At 53.0% G+C, this 11,079-nt stretch overlaps 1 protein-coding gene across 2 annotated transcripts in view; it reads right to left on the bottom strand.

Moving 5' to 3' along the window:
• Positions 1-4,112: 4,112 nt before the first annotated feature.
• The window catches only part of GAREM2 (GRB2 associated regulator of MAPK1 subtype 2), a 79,573-nt gene continuing 72,606 nt past the window's right edge, over positions 4,113-11,079 (bottom strand). For both annotated transcript variants that reach the window (XM_073562009.1, XM_073562010.1), the window contains 4 exons: positions 8,400-8,530; positions 6,454-7,605; positions 5,587-5,759; positions 4,113-5,340 (listed from right to left, as the gene is read on the bottom strand). In XM_073562009.1, the coding sequence (XP_073418110.1) occupies positions 4,344-5,340; positions 5,587-5,759; positions 6,454-7,605; positions 8,400-8,530 (2,453 nt within the window). In that variant the 3' untranslated portion in view covers positions 4,113-4,343. The remainder of the gene's footprint in view (positions 5,341-5,586; positions 5,760-6,453; positions 7,606-8,399; positions 8,531-11,079) is intronic.

The raw sequence follows: 11,079 nt of genomic DNA, 5'->3' as shown, positions 1-11,079 counted from the left end.
CATATTCGCCATCCCATAGTCCAGTGCCCATATACCCATCATACATCCTCCATCCCATAGTCCCATGCCCATATACCCATCATACATATCCTCCATCCCATAGTCCCATGCCCATATATCCATCATACATATCCTCCATCCCATAGTCCCGTGCCCATATACCCATCACACATCCACCATCCCATGCCCATACACCCATCATATTCGCCATCCCATAGTCCAGTGCCCATATACCCATCATACATCCTCCATCCCATAGTCCCATGCCCATATACCCATCATACATATCCTCCATCCCATAGTCCAGTGCCCATATACCGTCACACATCCTCCATCCCATAGTCCCGTGCCCATATACCCATCACACATCCACCATCCCATGCCCATATACCCATCACACATCCACCATCCCATGCCCATATACCCATCATACATATTCGCCATCCCATAGTCCCGTGCCCATATACCCATCATACATCCTCCATCCCATAGTCCCATGCCCATATACCCATCATACATATCCTCCATCCCATAGTCCCGTGCCCATATACCGTCAAACACATCCTCCATCCCATAGTCCCATGCCCATATACCCATCACACATCCACCATCCCATGCCCATATACCCATCATACATATTCGCCATCCCATAGTCCCGTGCCCATATACCCATCATACATCCTCCATCCCATAGTCCCATGCCCATATACCCATCATACATATCCTCCATCCCATAGTCCAGTCCCCTTATACCGTCAAACACATCCTCCATCCCATAGTCCCATGCCCATATACCCATCACACATCCACCATCCCATGCCCATATACCCATCATACATATTCGCCATCCCATAGTCCCGTGCCCATATACCCATCATACATCCTCCATCCCATAGTCCCATGCCCATATACCCATCATACATATTCTCCATCCCATAGTCCAGTGCCCATATACCCATCATACATCCTCCATCCCATAGTCCCATGCCCATATACCCATCATACATATTCGCCATCCCATAGTCCCGTGCCCATATACCCATCATACATCCTCCATCCCATAGTCCCATGCCCATATACCCATCATACATATCCTCCATCCCATAGTCCAGTGCCCATATACCGTCAAACACATCCTCCATCCCATAGTCCCATGCCCATATACCCATCACACATCCACCATCCCATGCCCATATACCCATCATACATATTCGCCATCCCATAGTCCCGTGCCCATATACCCATCATACATCCTCCATCCCATAGTCCCATGCCCATATACCCATCATACATCCTCCATCCCATAGTCCCATGCCCATATACCCATCATACATATCCTCCATCCCATAGTCCCGTGCCCATATACCGTCAAACACATCCTCCATCCCATAGTCCCATGCCCATATACCCATCATACATATCCTCCATCCCATAGTCCCATGCCCATATACCCATCATACATATCCTCCATCCCATAGTCCCGTGCCCATATACCGTCAAACACATCCTCCATCCCATAGTCCCATGCCCATATACCCATCATACATATCCTCCATCCCATAGTCCCATGCCCATATACCCATCACACATCCTCCATCCCATAGTCCCATGCCCATATACCCATCACACATCCTCCATCCCATAGTCCCATGCCCATATACCCATCACACATCCTCTATCCCACAGTCAACATGAGCGGCGGCGGGGCTTGCGACCTATGATGACATCAGCGTCGCCATGGCAACCGTTGTGACATCCTAATGAGGGGCGGGGCTTGACACGCACACACTTTTTCCCCAGTATGTAGATAGGTCCCGGACATACACACACACACCCCCCACACACGATGGCATCTGGGATTCATCACACCAGGCCGTAGTGGTCTAGTGTCCCGTAGGTCTAGTTTTGATGCTCGTGCCCATTGTAGGGGCTTCCTCTAGCGTATATGGGGTGTAAGGTAGCACTTATTGTTCGTGCTGGGGGACACTCGGCAGCAGATTAACAAGGTCCGGCATGGTTTTTTCACATAAATAGTCCATACGGTTTATTTTTATACGGCATAAGCCATGGAAGCATGAAGAAAAGTCAGTCTTAGACAGAAGAATGTTCATACTAGAGCTCCGCTCTTAGCCCTGTGGTTACACAGGCTCTGCTATGTCCAGCAACCTGGCTCTATAGCCTCAGCACAGTTATTTCACCCTGTCCGGGGTTACGTCTTAGGAGCTCCTTATTCAGGATGTCCGTCCAACACACACACAGGCCTCACCGTGTCCAAAGTCTCGCCACGTTCTCCAGGGATCCGATCCTCCTTCCAGGATCTCCCAGCACAGGCCTTAGAGGACCTTGCAGTCTGCACCATTCAGGTACACACACACTCTCCATGTGACCCACCCTGGTCACATTATATGGTCCATAACCACACCCACAGGTGAGATATGGATCACATGGTCATGACCTCACTAAAGGTCCTATTCAACACAGCCACACACATACAGGCTTTACTTTGGGCGTTCAGACACACACCCCTGGGTGGGTTTGTAGGTGACTGGTCCCACCCATCTCAGTCACCTGGAAGCTTCCCTATTGTAAACAGAAACCATCAGCAGTACCTCTGCTGATCAATACACATTCCAGCTTCCGTCACAGGGACACCAACCCTGTGATACATATCGGTCATTTAAAAATCCTGCCGCTCATAATTTCCCCATCACAATAATGGAAACGCCTGTATGCATGTCCTGGGAGGCCCATACAGCGCCCCCTAGCTGTCACAGGGGTCACTGCACCACAGGGGTCAGTATGATCTTTCTAACTATGCTGTGACTAGACAGCCTCAAGCTCTGTCCTGACCCCCCTACAGTGGCAAAACTGACGCTCTACGCGCCCTGACCCTTTTCTGTTGCTGCTCCGCACACCCTGTCCTTTTTTTTTTTTTTTTTGCCTATCGCCATCCTGCGTGCTGACCTGCCCGTCACCGCTCTGCATGCTGACACTTTTTTTTCTGCTTGTCGTTGCTCTGCGTGCCCGACCCTTTAGCCTGTCACCGTTCTGCATGCCCTTACTTTTTTTTCTCCTGATGCCGCTCTGCGCGCCCTGACCCTTCTGCCTGTCACCTCTCCGCGCCCTCACCAATTTTTTTTCTTGATGTCACTCTTCACACCCTGACCCATTTGCCTGTCGCCGCTCTGTGCATCCTGCCCTTTGGCCTGTCTCCTCTCTGCGCGCCCCCGACCCTTTGGCCTGTCTCCTCTCTGCGCGCCCCCGACCCTTTGGCCTGTCTCCTCTCTGCGCACCCCCGACCCTTTGGCCTGTCGCCACTCTGCGCACTGTCATTCTGTGGCATCAGACCAGAAACCCTTCACCCTCTTTGGATGGTGACGGCCTTCGGTGATTTTCTGTCTGTTCTTTTTTTTTTTTTTTTTTTGAGGGGGAATATCTTTTTCGTTGGTTAGACCCCAAATACCGTATGGCCCGCCGCTGTAAATGCTTTCATGCTTGTCAGTTACTCAATTTTCTGCTCCAAACCCTAGAAATTCTAATGTTCTGTCACCTGGGTAACTGCCCTCAGCCCCTGGCATCCATGCCTGCCCCTCAGGCACCTGGGTGTTCCTCTTCAGACCCTGGCACCTGTACCCTCCCTCACTCGGGCACCTGGGACATAATTGCTGGGGAACTTCAGTTTTTCTGCACACTTTGCCTTCAGCACTTTCAGCTCTTGTCCTTATGTTACTTCTACATTGTCACCTACAGGCACTTCCCACTGTGCGACTTGCGTACAACCTCTATTTATGTCGGCTGAGGCCAGAGAAGCGAGTGCGATTGTGTATACCAGTAGTTGTGACACCTGCCCACCTGTGTACTGATGTCAGTGATGGGTAAGGGGCCATTAACAACCTTTGTTCCTCCCTGCAGGGGCTGGAGTCTGCCTGTGACATGGCCTCTCCTGGGCGTTCATGCACACTCTGAGATGACTTGTATGTGGCCAGACATCCCCCGTGACGTCCGGCCGGGCCCCTTGGGACCTCGGAGCTACTGCAGGCATCATGCTGTGACAATAGAAGTGTAACGAGGCAAATTCATGATAAAACATAAGACGTGAGTTGACCCCGAGCTGTGAATTTATACATTTATTACTCAGCTCCCATACTAAGCTTTCCAGCAGATCATCACGGGACCTTAGTGTTATAACTCTGTGCAAATTGTGCTATGTGAAGTGTGGACGGGATCTATCCAGAATCGAAAAGAAACCCAAAAAATAGAGAGTTCATGGATTGATAAAAAATAACCCTGAAGTCTCTGGCGCAGGCTCATCTTCTCAGACCTCAGGCACTTGCCTTCGATCGTTAGATCTTCGGCCTCCAACCTTTTATGAACTGCATAATCTTCTTGACTTGGAGCTTGGTCAGCTTGAAGTCGTCCAAAAGGATCTCCTCCGTCAACTGTACAAAGATGCTGCCGTCTATACGTTCCCTAACGAAGAAAGTCACTACGTCTTCCGAAAGACCAATGAACCTGAGACACCTTGAGACCTCTTCTACAGACAGAGCCGAAAGATCAGGAGGAGGGTGCCATGCACTAGGGTCTCCCACCAGTCCCCTGGGACCTCCAGGTGTGTGAGGAGAAGAGGCATCTATGGTGCTTCTGGATGAGATTGGTGGCACCTCAATGACTCCTTGTGTGAGGTATACTCTGGTGATGCCACCTTCTGCCCCCCGTACAATGGTGGGTGATAATGGGGTTGTGCTTCTGATTACAATATTCTCAGTCTCAAACCCTTTGGTCTGTCGGGGTGTAGGGGCCGGACACGTCCCTGTTCCTCCACCACTTTTGAATATGGACTCGGGCATGAACCGCAGCTCAGACCCAATGGAGGAGGAATCTGGAGATGTGCCTTGACTGTTAGTAACATCAAAGGGGTCAAGAACATCAGAGACGGGGGATGAGGATGATTTTAGCTGCTCTGGTGGGTCTAACCAATCCCCGGAAGATGAGGGAGTGGAAGCGAAGGCCGCGTTGGCAAATGGGTTCAAGGCTCCGAATGGGGCAAAGCGTTTTTGGGTATGAGGAGGCTTCAACCTGGGACAACTGTAATAAGTCTTAATGGTGGTGTCTGTGCTGAGAAGAGGAGTGGAGTGCCCAGTGGCCACACTTTGCCCCTTGTCCGCGTAGGCCCAAGAATCTGACCAAGACGTCTGGGTGGGTTGAGCTGTGGAGGCCATACTGCTAGACATCTGACGAGTCGATGCGTCTCCAGATTTGCAGTCTCCCCATGTACAAGGATAGCAATATAAGGAGTAGGAGTCTGGGGAGGGGGAGCAGCTGCCACTGCGGTTTCCTGATCTGTAAGGAAGAGAAGATCGTGAGAGGAGACTGCGTGGTCGGAGGTGTCATGTCCCAGCATAGGAACGTAGTTCCAATGGGTGTAATCTAGGAGCCTCATGTAACTGGTGAGAATAATCTCTAGATTATGATTCACTAACGGGCACTTTACAGATCTTAACCAAAAATGGAATAAGTTCTGCACGTTAGGTTTCATTTTTTACTATTTTTTATTAGATCCGCGATTGCTCTCAGGAAATTACTTACATGTCATGGAGTCCCGATGAGTAGTAGGACAGACCTGAGCTCGGAGTTTGAGTTTGAGGGAGCTGGGATTTCGGGAGGCGAGGCGGGACTGGTGGGCTGGAAGATGAAGAAAAGTATCTGCCACCACGAGGAGGAACAGGAGGGGCATTGAGGAGACGACATTCCTCCCTCACCTGCAAGACACAAAAGCTACTATCATCCAGGGGCGAGCAATCACCAGTTATTGGCTATAGAGTCTCAGTGACCCATTTATCCAGAACTCCCCAGTCCACAGAACTTGTTCCACCACTAAATGCTACATGTAGCAAAGATTTCCCTCTGAGCACCAGGTCAGACTGGAATACCCAGGCTCCACACATAATGTCATGGCCCTGCCGTGTGGGGCCCACTGAACGTGACGAGTTGTTGAGGGCGGGCGAGGAAATCTCCTCTTCAAAATTCTACTTCCTATCAATATTGACTTTAGATTGTGAGATATTATAATCTCCAACCCAACTCCGCCAGGGAATGTCTACCTACAAATATTCATAATCTGCACCCACCCCTGAGGTCTTAAGTCCAATCCCATATTTGCTTATTTTCTTACTGACCTAATACTGAAGCATCACCGAATCTGAAGAACCACAACACCTCATTTCAAAGAACTTGTAAAACCTTTTACGTTACTTTTGATTATAGAATTTCCATATAACAAAACATTGTTCCTGGATATTCCCCGGCCCTCAGAGTGAGAAAGAACCCACCTTTCTCAAGCATTTGAAACTCCTGTACCCTAGCAATCTGCAAAGACTCTGGACTGGATGGTCCTGTAGTGATGGAGATTATAGGGAGCAGAAGGTGCAGATCCTGATGAAGGTCTGGACTTACCGCTTCTGATTTGGGCGGAACTGGTGGCGGTGTGTCTGTCTTTGCTTCTTCAATAGTTAAGGCTGGAGGAGGAGAACATGATTTCCCCTCTAAGGGAGAAGGAGAGGAGGCGAAGCAGATGAGGTCTTGCTGAATTTTGTTGCCACTTTCTAAGCCAACGGGCTTACTGCTGGGCTCGGAATAGTTCTCAAAGTTCTGGTTTGTCCAAAGCTCTTCATACGGTATCTCTAATTGTTCCTGAGTCCTAAAATCATGGTCCAGCCAATCTGGGGTCATGTACTCTCTGTCTAAGTCTGAGTTATCTGAAGAGGACCCCAAGACTTGGGTTGAAAGCTCGTTGGGGCTCGTGTCCCCAGGGATGGTCCCACTGTAAACACACAAGGAAAGTCGCTGTAGACCTTGGCTGAGCTCCTCTCGGGTGTAGTTGATGGAGCCGGCTGAGAAGCCTTGCAAACAGACACGGATTTTCCGTGGACTGGCGCACTCCTCTGTAAAATCTGTCTTGGTCTCTCGGACGGCCTTGGAATAATCATCAGGGTTGAATCTTTGCTCTTGGCAGTAATGAGCACAATCTCTCACAAGCTTGTCAAAATGAGGGTCTCCACACAGAAGACCCTCGGGTAGAGAGAATCGAGGCATGTCTGTCAGTAGCAGAAAGTGGAAGGGGTTCACCTCCTCCTTACGTAGAAGACAACACAGAACCACAGTCTTTGAAATGATACTGACCAGCTTGTACCGATGTCCTTCACGGATAACATGAAGGTCGTAGGGGTTGCGAGGAGGACGGGTGGGGACCACAACATTGACGGGTAGGCGCACCTTCTCGATGATGCTTCGGATGGTGTGCTCTCCCTCCTGCATCTGAAGCTCCAGGGGGCTGCGCGTACTAAAGCTGCCCTTACACTGGAAGGGGAGGCTCAAGCTCTCGTTTGTGCGGTGGTTCATGCAGATGAGGCAGGGCATTTTACCCTTCACCTGCTTGCCCAGGGTGCCGGTTTTACCTAGCTTTCTCAGGATAGTGTTAAATCGCGATTTCTCCTTGACAGTCTTAGCGCACAGGATCTCTGCCTGTCCCATAAGCGTCAGTTCATCCCCAGTATGGAGGGTGAAGTTATACACTTCGCTGTCCTCACTGAACTCCCCCGAGACCACCTAGAATGAAAAGACACAAAATACCAGATTAGAGATACCCACTACTATTAATCTGTGAGTTTCAAAGTCAATTCATTTAATGTATGTTTCATCTGCCATTAGATCCTGTCTGCAGTCACGACTATAGGGAGCTCCCTGTACACAGAGATACTTGATAAGATCCTGTCTGCAGTCACCACTAGGGGGAGCTCCCTGTACACAGAGATACATGATAGGATCCTGTCTTCAGCCACCACTAGGGGGAGCTCCCTGTACACAGAGATACTTGACAAGATCCTGTCTGCAGTCACCACTAGGGGGAGCTCCCTGTACACAGAGATACATGATAAGATCCTGTCTGCAGCCACCACTAGGGGGAGCTCCCTGTACACAGAGATACATGATAAGATCCTGTCTTCAGCCACCACTAGGGGGAGCTCCCTGTATACAGAGACACATGATAAGATAGATCCTGTCTGCAGCCACCACTAGGGGGAGCTCCCTGTATACAGAGATACATGATAAGATCCTGTCTGCAGCCACAACTAGGGGGAGCTCCCTGTATACAGAGATACATGATAAGATTCTGTCTGCAGTCACCACTAGGGGAGCTCCCTGTATACAGAGATACATGATAAGATCCTGTCTGCAGCCACCACTAGGGGGAGCTCCCTGTATACAGAGATACATGATAAGATCCTGTCTGCAGTCACCACTAGGGGGAGCTCCCTGTATACAGAGATACATCTACCTATTGTACCTATACCTGACCCCATCTCTTCCAGCCGTTCCCCATTACAGACCCCAATTCTGACCTTAACACTGAATGTGATCGCTTCCATAACAAAGATCCGATCTGGGAAGACACTCGCCACCTCCTCCACACTGCTGAAGTACTGCACCGGCTCCCGCACGTCTCGGTCCTGATCCAGAAGTTTAAACTTCCCTGGAGAGAAGAGGAAAATAACGTCACTGACCATCGGGTCACACAGATCACGGCACGGATTACTACTGAGCCCGAAAGCAGAGTAGCACCGGCTGCAGAGCAACCCCGGGGGCAAGAGCAGCACCGGCTTCCAGAGCAGTACCATCCGCCAGAGCAACATCCGACGCCAGAGCAGTACCGTACGCCAGCGCAGCATCGGACACCAGAGCAGCATCGGACGCCAGAGCAGCATCGGACACCAGTGCAGTACCGGACACCAGAGCAGCACCGTACGCCAGAGCAGCATCGGACGCCAGAGCAGCACCGTACACCAGAGCAGCACCGTATGCCAGAGGAGCATCGAACGCCAGAGCAGCATCGGACGCCAGAGCAGCACCGTATGCCAGAGCAGCATCGGACACCAGTGCAGCATCGTACACTAGAGCAGCACCGTATGCCAGAGCAGCACCGTATGCCAGAGCAGCATCGGACGCCAGAGCAGCACCGTACGCCAGAGCAGCATCGGACGCCAGAGCAGCATCGGACGCCAGAGCAGCACCGTATGCAGAGAGCAGCATCGGACGCCAGAGCAGCATCGGACGCCAGAGCAGCACCGTATGCCAGAGCAGCATCGGACACCAGTGCAGAATCGTACACTAGAGCAGCACCGTACGCCAGTGCAGCACCGTACGCCAGAGCAGTATCGTACGCCAGAGCAGCACCGTACGCCAGATCAGCATCGGACGCCAGAGCAGCACCGTACGCCACAGCAGCATCGGACGCCAGAGCAGCACCGTACGCCAGAGCAGCATCGGACGCCAGAGCAGCACCGTATGCCAGAGCAGCACCGTATGCCAGAGCAGCATCGGACGCCAGAGCAGCATCGGACGCCAGAGCAGCACCGCCAGAGCAGCACCGTACGCCAGAGCAGCATCGTACGCCAGTGCAGCACCGTACGCCAGAGCAGCACCGTACGCCAGAGCAGCACCGTATGCCAGAGCAGCATCGTACGCCAGAGCAGCATCAGACACCAGAGCAGCATCGGACGCCAGAGCAGCACCGGACGCCAGAGCAGCACCGTACGCCAGAGCAGCATCGTACGCCAGAGCAGCATCGGACACCAGAGCAGCACCGCATGCCAGAGCAGCATCGGACACCAGAGCAGCACCGTATGCCAGAGCAGCATCGGACGCCAGAGCAGCACCGTATGCCAGAGCAGCATCGGACGCCAGAGCAGCACCGGACGCCAGAGCAGCACCGTACGCCAGTGCAGCATCGGACACCAGAGCAGCACCGTACGCCAGAGCAGCACCGTATGCCAGAGCAGCATCATACGCCAGAGCAGCATCGGACGCCAGAGCAGCACCGTACGCCAGAGCAGCATCGGACGCCAGAGCAGCATCAGACGCCAGAGCAGCACCGTATGCCAGAGCAGCACCGTACGCCAGAGCAGCACCGTACGCCAGTGCAGCACCGTACGCCAGAGCAGCACCGTATGCCAGAGCAGCATCGTACGCCAGAGCAGCATCGGACACCAGAGTAGAATCGGACGCCAGAGCAGCACCGTATGCCAGAGCAGCATCGTACGCCAGAGCAGCATCGGACGCCAGAGCAGCACCGTACACCAGAGCAGCACCGTATGCCAGAGGAGCATCGGACGCCAGAGCAGCATCGGATGCCAGAGCAGCACCGTATGCCAGAGCAGCATCGGACACCAGTGCAGCATTGTACACTAGAGCAGCACCGTATGCCAGAGCAGCACCGTATGCCAGAGCAGCATCGGACGCCAGAGCAGCATCGGACGCCAGAGCAGCACCGTACGCCAGAGCAGCATTGGACGCCAGAGCAGCATTGGACGCCAGAGCAGCACCGTATGCCAGAGCAGCATCGGACGCCAGAGCAGCACCGTATGCCAGAGCAGCATCGGACGCCAGAGCAGCACCGTATGCCAGAGCAGCATCGGACGCCAGAGCAGCACCGTATGCCAGAGCAGCATCGGACACCAGTGCAGAATCGTACACTAGAGCAGCACCGTACGCCAGTGCAGCACCGTACGCCAGAGCAGCACCGTACGCCAGAGCAGCATCGTACGCCAGAGCAGCACCGTACGCCAGATCAGCATCGGACGCCAGAGCAGCACCGGACGCCAGAGCAGCATCGGACGCCAGAGCAGCACCGTATGCCAGAGCAGCATCGGACGCCAGAGCAGCATCGGACGCCAGAGCAGCACCGTATGCCAGAGCAGCATCGGACACCAGTGCAGAATCGTACACTAGAGCAGCACCGTACGCCAGTGCAGCACCGTACGCCAGAGCAGCATCGTACGCCAGAGCAGCATCGTACGCCAGAGCAGCACCGTACGCCAGAGCAGCACCGTACGCCAGAGCAGCATCGTACGCCAGAGCAGCACCGTACGCCAGTGCAGCACCGTACGCCAGTGCAGCACCGTACGCCAGAGCAGCACCGTACGCCAGAGCAGCACCGTACGCCAGAGCAGCATCGGACACCAGAGCAGCATCGGACGCCAGAGCAGCACCGTATGCCAGAGCAGCATCGTACGCCAGAGCAGC

Source organism: Dendrobates tinctorius, unplaced genomic scaffold (genome assembly GCF_039654945.1).
Source record: "Dendrobates tinctorius isolate UK_male_01 unplaced genomic scaffold, ASM3965494v1 ptg000332l, whole genome shotgun sequence".
Classification (NCBI taxonomy): Eukaryota; Metazoa; Chordata; class Amphibia; order Anura; family Dendrobatidae; genus Dendrobates; species Dendrobates tinctorius.
Note: the sequence above shows the minus strand (reverse complement) of the source record. Positions and strands in the feature narration are given on the sequence as shown.